Genomic DNA, 13,912 nt, shown 5'->3' on the forward strand with positions numbered 1-13,912 from the left:
GCACCGAACTAGTAAACTGTTAAACTGCAACGTACAGACATAGTGATAGGCCATTGTGACATCAACTATATTCCATGTTTTAGACATGATGACATAGTGATAGGCCATTGAGATATTTGCTACATTCCATATTTTAGACATGATAACTTGAGACTTGAGACGGACTTTTACGCTTGCTTGCCATTGTATTCATTCGCACATACTTGTGAGGGTCGCTTCCCACAAGCCGGCACTCGAGAGATAGCCATCGCGACACATGCTCGCCCGTGCGGGATTGGGCGCCGAAATGGGATGCTATGGGAGAGGCTCATTCCTAGAGTGGGAATATTGACTACCACGGGGCCATTAGGCACAGCGCAGGCCGGACTACCCACGGGTAGGTCCTACAGGATTGGAACATTGGTAACTTAGTATACAATGACATTTTACTATTTAGCTTGTGGACATTATGTTAGTTATACTTATATACATTCATGTTACCGTAGCTTTATTACTTATGCAAATTCCTGCTAAGTAGAGATATTATGTTATAGTAAGCTTTCATGCTAGTAGCTTATGGTTCATTTCATACTTGTACTTACCCCTTTTCAACTTTTAGGCCTAGTGGCGCATTTCACTGAAGTCAGTAATTGTCCACTGAGAACTATTATTTAATAGTTCTCACGCCCCTGTTTTATGGTTTCGTTTCAGAGCCTTCAGCACCGGTGGAGGCGCGGGATCGCGGCAAGCGGGTCGCGTAGCTAGATAGCGGAGCTTGCTTTTGCTCCTAGGTAGTTTACTCTCTTTTTGTGTTTTGGTGAGGGAGAGTTTTGTTACCATGTATAGAGACCACCATTGCATTACTCTCAGTACTTGTATTTGGGTTTTGTTGTACTACCTTATGGTTCTCTTTTAGTGGATTGTAGCCTTCTGTTTATTTCTCTATTGTAGAATCTAGTTATACTGCTCTGATACTCCTAGTTGTTCTTTTATCACTGCTTTATTTATCATTTTAATTGTAGACGCCTTATATGTTTGAAACGTATGGCGGGTCTGGACACGCACCGGGCGGGCTTCCGCTGGGTCCCGAGGCGTGACAGTACCGGTACTCAATATGGCATAATGTTTTTTTGAGTTGGTGAGGGATTTTTTGGTATTTTTTGCAGCTATGTTTATCCCCCAACCGCCCCAGCTGGTCATTCTCATGCTGGGAGCAGAGAAATACCAGGATGAGCTCTTCTCTTTCTCTCTCTAGAGTTCCTTCCCATTTTTTGTGGGAATTGGTAGAATTGATCTCTTTTTCTCCTCTTTGCTCCATGGTAGCTGGTCTTGAGGTTCTTGGAGGAGTTGAGGAAGAGAAGGGAGAACTTCTGAGAATAAACCTCCAACCCTAGCTCAGGGTTGGCTTGGTTGGAGCTTTTGAAGGCTAGCCACTTAATCGCCACCTTCGGTATGTGTTCTTGGTTGTGATGTTAGAATTGGAGTTTAATTTGGGATTGTTCTTAGCTGAGCTTGTAGAACTTAATTGGTGATGGTTAAACTCTCTTTTAGGTTGGAATTGAAGCATCCCAACCTCAAGTGGAGTGTGGAAAAGTGTTCTTCTCTATTTAAGGTATTTTCTACCTATTTTTGGGTTGAATTTTGAGGATTTCGTAGGAGGCTTATTAGAAGCTCCTAATTCATTTAGAATTGTTGTTAGAGTGCTAAAAGGCTAAAAGGCATCATCGTTTGAGCAAACGAAGGAGTCCGAGGAGTATCCGGTGGGTTTGACCTCACCGAAATGGATGAACTCCCCCTATATCTTTGTTAATATTGTGAAATTGGAAATCATGCATACTCATGTTAGATGCATTATAAATGAAGTTTTGGATGTATTAAATATACATATAACATATGGCAAAGTCTTATCTCTATGTAGTAGAGAGTGTTGTTCATTAAACTTGTGAAGCATACTTTACATGATATTTAGTATACTTGTGTAGACAAGTTGAAAATGGCATTTATGTGATAGAACTAGCATGAACTTAATGATGTTGTATATGGCCTAGTTAAATGACTAGAATTTGACATTATGACATAAACTCCGACCTATGGGTCGTTAGAGGACATACCATGTTATAAACATGACGACCGAGAGCTTTCTATTATGGATCATGCTTGCTTGCCAATGTGCTCATTCGCACAAGCTTGTGAGGGTCGCTCCCCACAAGCCGGCACTCCGGAGTTGGCATACGCGACATCATGCTCGTCCGTACAGGATTGGGCGCCGAAGTGGATTGCCGTGGGGAATGTTTACTACCACGGGGCCATTAGGCACGGCGCAAGCCGCACTACACTTGTATAGGTCCTTATAAATTGGGTAAAAATAACCAAATGTATTAATTAACTGCCACTACTAGATAGTGCATATTAGTGGACATGATATTAACATGCTTACTCATATTAGAGTAGTCTTTATACTTGTTAAATAACATGTGAAATTGGAGGCATAGTAGCTTTAATGGTTCATTACTTGTTTATTATCCATGTTATCTCATTAGTTATACATGTTTACTACTCATACCTCAGTGACCTAGTGGTGTAATTCGCTGATATTGGCGGCTTATCCACCGGAAACTATTAACTAATAGTTCTCATACCCATTTTGTTGTTGTTTTTGTTTATAGAGCCATCCACAGCGGGAGAGGCTAGAGACCGCGGCAAGGGGGTAGCGTCTAGCTAGACATAGCTCGGAGTTCCTGCCACTGCCAGGTAGTCACCTCTCTTTTTGTTTGAGTTGGAGAGGTGATTAAGTCCTTGTTGCACAGAGACCATCATGTTTAGTGGATATTTCCTTGGCTACTGGGATGTATATGTACTTTGGAGATGTTTATGATTGTAGTTCTACTTTCCTTTTTACTAGTTATTAGAGAGTAGATTATGATGCATGCTCTGATATCACGTTAGCTGTTTCCATCTCTTTGTATTATTTCTAACATGTTTATTATAGACGCCTAGTATGCACCGGGCATACGGTGGGTCTGTGCGCGTACCGGGTAGGCTTCTGCTAGGGCCCGGGCGTGACACACATTGTCTATTAGTATGAATAAGTGACTTTTACATATTGGGTCAAGTTTTAGACATATGCAAATCTTGTACGCATTGATAGCAAAGCTAAGTCTGCCCAAAAAAATAAAAAAATAAAAAAACCTTCGTCATTCATATCTAATGATCATGCATTTAAATATTAGTGAATATTTTTCTAATTGATATGCATTATTTGCCTAGATAGTTAATCATGTTGATTTCGTAGATAATTGTAAGTATCATGAATGATTGCTTAAGTCAAAAAATTTATTATTTATCATGCTTTCGTAGCTAGTTTTATTATTTATTATGGTCAATATATTGAGCCTTGTATCTATATTTTGCGTGTCCTATTCCTTGAGATGTATATTCTTGAGTCTTGTTATTCATACATCAGTGTTTGAAAAGACGCGAGGCGCGGAGAAGCGCAAGACTCTCCTGGAGCCTAGGCGTGAGGTGCACTGCTAGGCGCGCAGCTCGAGAAGGTGAGGCGCACATTTACTAAGCCTAATTTAATTTGATGTTCTACATTAAAAAACCCCAAAATAGCCATCAAAAAGTAAAGAAAATCTATGCATGTAGTTTAATTTTATGTACTTGCTGACGCTGCTGCAGTTGTCACTACTGTTGCTTCCTGTTTTCCTACTGCCGCTGCTACTGGTTGCTTGTTCTGGCCACCGCTGGTTTGCTGCCGCTGCTTCCTACTGCTAGCATAGCTATTGTTGGATGCTCGACAGGGAGAGGATGCGGGAGAACAAGAGACGGAGAGGAGGGGGCGAGCAGCTGATTTTTTTAGTGATTTTTTAGATTTCTTTTAAGATTTTTTAAGTATCATATCGGGTTTAAAGTATAAGATGCAAATTCAAAACCCGATAATCTGAAAACTTGAATTTTTTGGATTTCTTTTAATATTTTTTAAGCATCTTATCGGGTTAAAGTATAATATGCAAATTCAAAACCCGACAACTCGAAAACTTGAACCAAAAATCCCTAAAAACTTAGATATTGTGAGGCGCACGCCTCAAGCGCACCTCGCGCTTCGCGCCTCGCCCGAGGCGCGCGCCTCAACAATAACGCTACGCCTCACTATTACTGAGGCGCTAAGGCCCGCACCTCACGCCTAGGCACGCCTTTTCAAACAGTGTTATACATAGTGACATGTAGAAAAGATATTGTGACTAAACAGTGAACATGGGTTCCTATGATTTAATAGTGCCATGGGACAAGAAAATTGTGGAAAAGTATGAAAATGCCAAAGGGCGGATGAACTGTGAACAAGAAAGTAAAATATAATCTGAAAGTGTCGAGGGGCAAATAAACAGTGTGATTTATAAAAAGGTGATGTGATTTATGATCTTGTTGGGCCGAATTGGACTCAGTGGTACTTTATACTTGGTTGGGATAGCGCCCCGCGGCACTTCGAAGGTGTCAGACAGTGCAAGTCATTTGTTGTTTAGTGCATGCATGGGAGCAAACCACAACCCCAAGGGTGGTGGGGGCTGGACATGAGGTGCGACACAAGCTTGAGCGGACTTATAAGTCGGTTGGTTGGATTGGTCAGTATGGTATTTATTATTGTCAGTTATTCTAATTGATGCATATGAGATATGTTTTATAGTTTTCAATATTGATTCATAGAGGCATGATAGCAAATGTTTAATTCCAGCTCAATATATCTTGCGATCATTTATTTAGTCTAACTTTTACTATTGATGCCTCTGATAAACCTAGTGGTGTAGGTCGTCGTTGCCATCAACTGTACCCACTAGGAATTATTTTTTAGTAGTTCTCATGTCCTCTCATTATTGTTTTAATTCCAGAGCCCTCAGTGTCATCCACTGATCAAAGTAAAGGGATCGCAAGCTAGATAGCATCGTCTACCCTGACGAGTACCAGAGAAGGACCACATGATGTGTATATGGCTAACTATACATATTAGGCCCGGAGGGGCAGACAGAAATGTATTTTATTTTTGGTTGTGCATATGACTTATGTATAGTGATAGCTATAGTTATGTAGTACTGCTTAGGACTCTGATGTTTTATTATATATACACTCCTGGTTTTTGGTTTGGACAGGTTGGTTATACGCGCTTCGTATGTGTGAGGTGCGTCATCGTGCATACAGCAGGTCTATTGGCGTACCCAAGGACATCCGTTGTAACCTCGGGCGTGACATAAATATATGTATATATGTTTATATATACACATATGTAGATATATGTATGTACATATATATATATATATATATATATACATACATATGTAGGTATGTATGTACACACACACGCACACATATGCATATAGACACACATACACATACAAACCTACATACATACGTATGTGTGTGTATGCGTGCGTGTATATGTGTGTGTATATCAGTGTTTGAAAAGGCGCGCCTGAGGCGCGCGCCTCAGCGCCTAGGTGCGAGGCGCGCGCCTCAGCGCCTAGCGAGGCGAGGCGCTATTGCTGAAGCGCGCGCCTCAGGAGAGGCGCGAGGCGCACATAAGGCGCGCGCCTCAGCATATTTAATATTTCTTGGATTTTGGATTAAGGTTTTCGGGTTGTTGGGTTTCGGGTATAAATTTTATGTTTTAACCCGATAAGCTTAGTAAAAGATTCTATAAGAAACATAAAAAAAANTAAAAGAAACCTAAAAAAACCCTAATGAAATCCATCTACCGCCCTCTCCTCCTACCACTCTCTCCTTTTACCGCCCTCTTCTCCTTCTTGAGGCCAAATAAAAACATTGGCACCACAATCACTTTTAAGTTGAAAGTCAAAATATATTTTTTTTAACTTGAGAACCTATATGCATGTGTTTTCTTTACTTTTTTATAGTTATTTTAGTTTTGTATAGTTATTTTGGAGTTTTTTTAATGTAGAATATCAAATTAAATTACTGTGCGCCTCGCCTTCTTGAGGCGCGCGCCTCGTAGTGCGCCTCGCGCCTAGGATCCAAGAGAGTCTTGCGCCTTTTTGCGCCTCGCGCCTTTTCAAACACTGGTGTATATGTATGTGTGTGTACGTGTGTATATGCGTGTATGTGCACACACACATATACAGTTGGACTAGAATACTATCAGTAACAAACGGGCTTCGTTGCTGACGATTTGTTTTCAATGTTGGAGCTTTCAAGTTAAGTCTATACCAATGATTAAAGTGTCATGGCACGGAGCGTGCCAGTTGTCGCCTGGCACAATACGGCATAGGCACGCCTTCGTGCCGACACGTGGCATGCTGTCGTGCCGATGATACGCGTAATCTTCTAGTGGCACGCTTTGGCACAATTTTTTTTAGTTGTTTTGTTCCCAATAGACTCTTAAAATGCTATTTTGAAAGATTTAGAAAAATAAATATAAATATTGGCTATGTATAGCTTCCTACACTCAGCAATTAATATATTGGTAGGTTTATTTATATATATAAAATAAAATATAACTATAGCTCATAGAGAATGAAAATTAAAAATAGATTAACTTTGAAAATTCTTTTGATTTTACCGTTTTTGAGAATTTAAAAATTATAAAATACAAAATTAAATTTTTTTTTTCTTAAAATTTTTATGGAATTCGCAAGATTCATCTATATTGATTTGACGATAAAGCGCATGATGACTAGATTAACTATAATAGCACTACACTTGCTCCAATAATTTCTTTTAATTTTGAATCTTTTAAAAATATTTATTAAAAATTTGAAGAAAAAAATATTTTTTATTAAACTTTTTAAGAAATATTGTGAGATCTATCCATAAATATATTTAACGATAAACCATATGACGAATAATTAAGCAAATTTAAGTATCAATTGCTTCAGTTCAGTTTTTTATTTTATCAGTATTTTTTATCTTCTAAATTCGAAAATAGAATTTTCGAAGTCAAAAAAATTTTGTCATAAATCTCATACCCAATGCTAGATTTATCCAAAATAATTAGAAATCGTCCTACATAGTGACTTAATCAAGTAGATCTATTTTTTATTTTTTTTATAACTATAAATAAAAATTTGCATAATTTCAAATTTCTTCAAAATAGAAACTTTACAAGTTTGAAATATTCAAAATGTATGAAAAAATTTAAAATTGTAAATTTTTTTTATTTACTCGATAACTGTTACTTCGATTTGCTATTTCTTTGCTCTTCCTCTTAAGACCGAAGTGATCAAAATAGAAAAAAAAAAAAAAAAAGCAGATATAGAAAAGATTGAAAGAAAAAATTTGGAAAAAAATTATAATGAGAAAAAGAAGGAAAAAAATAGAAAGAAAAAAAAAAGAGGAAGAGATAGTGAGAAGAAAAGGAAAGATAAAAAGCGAGTTGAGGAGAAAAAAGTAGAAGAGAATGAGAGAGAGGGATGTGTGTGGAGTGAAAAAATATCCAAAAGTAGGCCCAAAGCAAAAAATAAAAATTAAAGAAGGGATCAAAACTTAGAATGTTGCGTGTTCAACAGCAATGTGCCACGAAATCCTTGGGTAAGGTGTTGTCTCGCGCGATACCGTTTGGGTATCGCGACATGGAGGGTCCAAGAAAAAAAACCCCTGTACTATGCCCTTTGCGTATCGCCCCGTGCCAGATACTTTAAGTTTAAACCTTGATCTAGACCACTGGAAGTATATAAAAATCAATTTTAATGTTTTTCTGATATTATTCTCTTGTGCATCAAGCGGGCATAAAATTGAACGGCTAAAAATAAAAATCCTTCAAAAAGTGATGATAAGATTCTTAGAATCGAGATCAAGAATATAGATCATGTTTTAAATAGTTTAAAGTATTTTCTAATCAAAATTCAATTAATTTAAATTTTTTTACACCATTAAATGAGCAAACGCCTCATATCGACCATTAAAATTAGAAATTTTACAATCCTTTGATAATTAGGTCAATGATGTTGAAAAGATCTGAAATTTTATTTCTAAATACTTCAAGTGGTATAGATCATATTCAATGATGCTAATCGTCGATTTGGAGGCTCCATCACCGTAAACAAATTGATAGTAACGGAGTCCATTTTTGCCAACAATAGTATTCTAGCCCAACTCTATATATATGTGTGTGTCTGTGTGTCTGTGTGTGTGTATGTATGTAAAAAGTGAATGACGAGTTCATTTGCTAACAATAGTATTCTAGCCCGACTCTATATATATATATATATATATGTGTGTGTGTGTGTGTGTGTGTGTCTGTGTGCATGTATGTATGTAAAAAGTGAATGACGAGTTCATGAAGCTAATGATAAAGACTCATTGAGCAAAGATAAGGTGATGCAAATAACTATAATGATGCAAATTTGCAAGCAACAATACAACATATTTGCATATTAGTATGAAAGAGAACAATTCGGACAACCACACAAATATCAGATTCGCTCACAGGCCATGACAGAAGAGAACACCGGATTCTTCACGAAGGCCCGACCAACTACTAACCATTATAGGGGTCAAGCAGTAGAGGTGGTAGGACAATGATTCAAAGATCTCGTTCTGGTACTAAAAATGTTTCTCCGCAAGTTCACTCTAATCTAAGCTTCTCTAGAAGTGGGTTCTTTCCTTTACAGTGTTTGGATCATTCATTCTGATGCACGGGAAGGCAAAAAAAATCGTTGTAGGCTGTAGCCTCCGATTAGGTGAAGGAATGCTAGGGCGCAAGCTCTTCTCAAAAGAAGATCAAGGGCAAGAGCTAAGGAAGAGGGATCAAAAGAATGAACTTCTAAGGTAAGGTCATAAAGTTGAGGAGCATAACAATGATATCAACTCCACTAGATTCACTAGAATGGTCACTAGATACTTGCAACTTAGGCAATACGAGGGTTCTACCCACCTAAAATCTTTTGCCAACAATTTCAAGTATTAGAATTGACAAATTGATAGATTATTTTCACCAGTTCTATCCATCCAAAGTTCTATCTACATCCTCCGACATTAGACGATTAGTAGTAGTGTAAGATTTTGAATTAGCAATACATATTAGCAAGTGAAACCAAAATATTTTCATGCTTCAGAGACATCAGATTAACATACAAAGCTACAAAGTTGAAAAGATCCAATACTTCATGGTGACATCAGGTACTATAACTTGAGCAAGATAGAAACTTCAATACTTTATTAAACATAGTGGTTACGTAACTTCTGTTCCTTTGTCATATTCAAACATTTTTCCCATTGTAATCGGGAAGGTTATTACAAAATTATTGGATCCTTAAAGGGATTTTAATTACAGCAATTCACCCAACAGCACTACACCATACAAGAAAGAGACCTTTAGAAGATGAGAAAATGAATCAGAGTGCGAAAACCTATAGATGACCAACAAGATCAAGTTAAGCAAAACATTAGCCCATCATTTGTTGTTTACGGACAATCTTTGCCAAATAGAAAAATGTATTTGACAATAGTGCTGATACCTTGAGCCATACTTCTTTCAAGCATTGACAGTTGACAAAGTATTTTCTTGTTTGGGCCCTGCAAGATACAAATAATATGCATGCAAAACGATCAAGTAATAGCTGACGACTTTAAATAAGCATTCTATCTTGGTTACAATTTACCTTGCTCAAGGCTAATGTAAAGCAATTCTTAGCACCAGGCAGATCTCCCTTTTTCCATATGCAATTACCCAAGCATAACCAGGCATCTACAAGAGATGGATTCAGTTTTACCTGAAATACCCCAAACACAGAGCCTTCAGAATATGGCGCACAATTTGCTATTATATAAAACGTCATCATTACGGTATCACCTACAGCTTTGGACAGGTGATCTTCTGCTTCCTTGCGATAATCAGCAAAAACATCCAGTATTTTTCCCCTCAGAAATTCATAAACTGCACGCTGCTGCGGTGACTTTCTTCGTTCTTGTAGAAAACATTATTATTATTATTATTATTAGAGTAAACATAAAAGGGAAATCAATATTCCATCTTGGATTACAGAGCGAACAGATAGATCACTAGTGAGTGCAAGAATCAGAGGTAGATTTGGTTGCAGAGTGGTGGGGGTGGTACCGGGAGGGAGGGAATCGAGGAGGGCAAGAGCGGCGTCGGTTAGGGTTTGGAGCCGACAGGTCTTCTCCGCGGGGTCTCTGGGGAAGAACGTGTCGCGGACGCGGTATAGCTCGTCGGCCGACTCCCCCGCTCTTGCCAGTACGCGGTCGCTCTCTCCGGAAGGTTCCCCGCCGCTCATCATGCCCCACCACCCCGCGGAGGCGGAAGGGGAAGGAGGGAGCCGGAATTTTGGGGAAGGAGCTTACGCCGTGGACAGCCGGCCACCCCCTCCGTATTCCAAAATGGCATCAGACCTGATTTCGACCGTCACGTGAGAGGCCCGGGGACGTCTTCCGGACCAAAAAAAAAAAAAAAAAAAAAAAAAAAAAAAAAAAAAAAAAAAAACGACAAAATCTTCCAAATATGCTGAAATAGAATTTTTTAATAAATAATCTTACCCATTTTTATAAGAGTCATGCTATCCATACACCCCATATTGAGTTGTAGATCCTACAACTCTTGGATCTAACGGGTGATATAAACTTGGTTAAAAAAAAAAAAAACAATGTTAACCTCACTCCCACATTTTAGCCCCTCACCTTTTTCCTCTTTTTCTCAAATTTTTGGCGCCAGCGAGCTAAAGAGAGAGAGAGGCGAGCGCGCCAGCGAGTGAGAGAGAGAGCCGAGCGAGCGAGCCAGCGACCTAAAGGAGAGAGGCGAGCGAGCGAGCGATCGAGAGAGAGAGGAGAGCTCGAGCGAGAGCGGGAGCAGGGCGCCAGAGAGAGCGAGGCCAGGGCGCGAGAGGGAGCGAGAGGAGTTGTGCTGTGCTAGAAACAGGGAGAACGAGAGGAAGAGAAAGAAGCGCGAAGACGGATTCTGCGATCAAATTGGACGCGGCAAGTACGGCGGCGACAATCGAGGATGCGGCAAAATTGAACGACGTGGTTTACCCCGAGCACAACGATTCGTACAGTGCCACATATATAACCAGGTATGAGATGTTTAATTTTTTAGTAAATTATTAATTTTTAATTGTGATAGATTATTTGATTAATTTCATCACTGATTTGATGTATGATCTATATGTTAATAGATAATATATTTTTAGGGCATAGTAGAATCTTTAGATGTCTAAATTTTGACAAATAGTTTTCCTGCTCACTATTATTCTAATTTAGTATTCCAACTCTATATAATGTCTTACAGGTGAGCAATTTACTTAAATTTGTTTAGTTGAGTGATTATTTGGATTTAATATTTTTGAGATGGATGAAGAAAGAAACAGTGAGGTCAGGGATGTAAATATATCGGCACCAGAAATTGGAATGACTTTTATCAATTTTGATGCCGTTTTGAATTTCTATAAGCATTATGCACAAGAAATAGGATTTGCAGTTGTAAAGAGGTCAACAAAAATGACCGATGGCAAGGCTACATATGTAATAATCGCATGCTCTCGTCATGGAAAAATGTATCGGACCGTAACGAATATTCGTCCTCGTCCATCGGTAGCAAAGACAAACTGTCCAGCCAGAATAAATGTGGTAATAAATGCGGATTCATCTTGTGTAATAAGCAAAATTACACTTGAGCATAATCACACTCTAAGTCCTTATAAGTCTCGATTTTTTCCCTGCAATCGAGTTATAGATACAAGCGTCAAGAGGCGGCTTGATCTTAATGATCGTGCTGGAATAAGATTGAATAAAAGTTTTAATTCTATTGTTGTTGAGGCTGGTGGATATGAAAACTTAACATTTGGAGAGAAGGACGCTCGCAATTATATTGAAAAAGCCCGTCGGTTACGACTTGGTGAAGGTGACGGCGAAGCAATTTGTAATTATTTTAGAGAAATGCAAGAGAGAAATGGAAACTTTTTTTATGCCATAGATCTAGACGATGATTCTCGGCTTCGCAATGTGTTTTGGGCAGATGCTCGGAGTAGAGCGGCGTATGAATGTTTTGGAGATGTAATAACTTTCGACTCGACATATCTAACAAATAAGTACGATATGCCATTTGCTCCTTTTGTTGGTGTTAACCATCATGGACAGTCGATCTTGTTGGGGTGCGGCCTACTCTCCACTGAAGATACAGAATCGTTTGTATGGCTCTTTCGGAATTGGTTGTCATGCATGTCGGACCGTGCCCCGAAAGCAATAATCACAGATCAAGATAAAGCGATGCAAAATGCTATCGCACGTGTCTTTCCTAATACTCGGCATCGATGGTGCTTATGGCACATAACAAAAAAGATACCGGAAAAGCTAAGAAGCTATGGCGAATATCATTCGATGAAGAGCGTGATGATGGATGCTATTTATGAATCACTGACAGAAATTGAATTTGAGGAAAAATGGAAGAGAATGATAGCTTGTTATGCACTTGAAAATAATCAGTGGTTGTCAGGCCTGTACGAGGAAAGACATAAGTGGATACCAGCTTATGTGAAGGATACATTTTGGGCTGGAATGTCCACAACACAGCGTAGCGAAAGTATGAATGCATTTTTTGATGGGTATGTGAACTCGAAAACTTCATTAAAACAATTCGTTGAGCAATATGAAAGCGCAATAAAAAATAAAGCTGAAAAAGAAGCAGAATTAGACTACAAATCATTCAGCTCAGTCATCCCGTGTATCAGCCGTTATGCATTTGAGAAGCAATTTCAAGATGTATACACGATTACGAAATTTAGAGAATTTCAGGCAGAGTTGAAGGAATTATTGCATTGTGAGACCTCCTTATTGTCTTCGACAGGCAGTGTGTATTCTTATCAAGTAAATGAGTATGGCGACGGAGGTAAAGATGTACCCTTCACAGTATATTTTGATGAAAGTACCTCTCTAGTAAGTTGTATTTGCCGTCTATTTGAGTATAAAGGTATTTTATGTCGACATTCAATTGCCGTCCTAGTTCATAGGAAGTTGATGATTGTCCCAAATTCGTACATATTAATACGATGGAGGAAGGATGTCAGACGGAGGTATACCCGCGTGAAGACATGGCATAAGAATTTAGGGAGCACCGCTGAAATTTATCGATATGAAGAAGTATGTAGGAATATGTATGACATTGCAGACATAGCTGCTGAGTCTGATGAAAAATGTGAACTAGCATTACGTACATTACGAGATTTGAAGACGAAATTAGAAAATACTTCATCATCCAAGGGGAGCAATGATATTGAATATTCGCCGATTGTGGCAACACCTCCGAATGATGCGTCGAATGGTAAAAGTAACGACCAGAGAGTTTTGAGCCCAGTACCTATTCGCAGTAAAGGCCGCCCGCCAAGTAAAAGAAAAGAGTCGACGACCGATAAAGTAGTACGACGGTTGAAGATAACAGGCAATAAAGAACAGGTATATCTTAACCTATCTCAATCAATGTTTTTTTGGATTGTAATATACGATAGACGACAATGAGTGATAATTATTCATGCTCTATTTAACAGGTTGGGCAACATTGTTGGGACAGGTTATATAACGGTGAATGTTCCATCTATAATTGTGTCTCATCATCACAGTCGGCCTCGTCCCAACAGAGCGTACATATTTTACGCATTATTATTTCTATATTTTATTTTCTAATATAGACATATAAATGGAACTTCACTAATTATTTTTAAACATCTGGATCTCATATTCTACAAAACAAAATGGTTTATTAAAACAGGTTCATCTACAAAGTCCTACGATTAACAATTCGTCAGCAAGTGACTTACCTTATGGGATGGGTGTACAAAGTAGCCGAGGCATCATCGTTACAGTAACAGAAATTATATTTCTTATGGACGGTTCTTTAATACAATTTTATCTATATAGTAATAATATGGTTTACGTTTGCTTTCTTTTTATATCAGACAACGTGGGGCCCTAAAAATATATC

At 38.5% G+C, this 13,912-nt stretch overlaps 2 protein-coding genes across 10 annotated transcripts in view; one reads left to right on the plus strand and one right to left on the minus strand.

Annotated features, from left to right (window-relative positions):
* Nucleotides 1-10,361, minus strand: part of LOC109717836 (tetratricopeptide repeat protein 5-like) — a 119,979-nt gene extending 109,618 nt beyond the window's left edge. For 5 of the 9 annotated variants that reach the window (XM_020243771.1, XM_020243769.1, XM_020243770.1 and 2 more), the window contains exons 1-4: nt 10,043-10,360; nt 9,783-9,892; nt 9,588-9,698; nt 9,444-9,501 (exon numbers count right to left, since the gene is read on the minus strand). In XM_020243771.1, coding sequence (XP_020099360.1) covers nt 9,444-9,501; nt 9,588-9,698; nt 9,783-9,892; nt 10,043-10,223 — 460 coding nt within the window. In that variant the 5' untranslated portion in view covers nt 10,224-10,360. Of the gene's footprint in view, nt 1-9,443; nt 9,502-9,587; nt 9,699-9,782; nt 9,893-10,042 lie in introns of all 9 variants that reach the window. The other 4 variants (XM_020243772.1, XM_020243774.1, XM_020243775.1 and 1 more) reach the window with 2 other exon arrangements.
* On the plus strand, nt 11,134-13,796 carry LOC109717583 (protein FAR-RED IMPAIRED RESPONSE 1-like). Its single transcript, XM_020243429.1, has 3 exons — nt 11,134-13,386; nt 13,479-13,501; nt 13,700-13,796. The coding sequence occupies exons 1-3, from the start codon at nt 11,287-11,289 to the stop codon at nt 13,794-13,796; spliced, it is 2,220 nt and encodes a 739-aa protein (XP_020099018.1). The 5' UTR covers nt 11,134-11,286.

This window comes from Ananas comosus, linkage group 11, assembly GCF_001540865.1.
Source record: "Ananas comosus cultivar F153 linkage group 11, ASM154086v1, whole genome shotgun sequence".
Lineage (NCBI taxonomy): Eukaryota > Viridiplantae > Streptophyta > Magnoliopsida > Poales > Bromeliaceae > Ananas > Ananas comosus.

Bases quoted from the DNA above. Each gene is read 5' to 3' on its own strand.
- LOC109717583 (XM_020243429.1), top strand. From the start codon at position 11,287: ATGGATGAAGAAAGAAACAGTGAGGTCAGGGATGTAAATATATCGGCA. The intron at 13,387-13,478 runs GTATATCTTAAC...TCTATTTAACAG, and splicing joins TAACAGGCAATAAAGAACAG to GTTGGGCAACATTGTTGGGA. The intron at 13,502-13,699 runs GTTATATAACGG...TTATTAAAACAG, and splicing joins GGGCAACATTGTTGGGACAG to GTTCATCTACAAAGTCCTAC.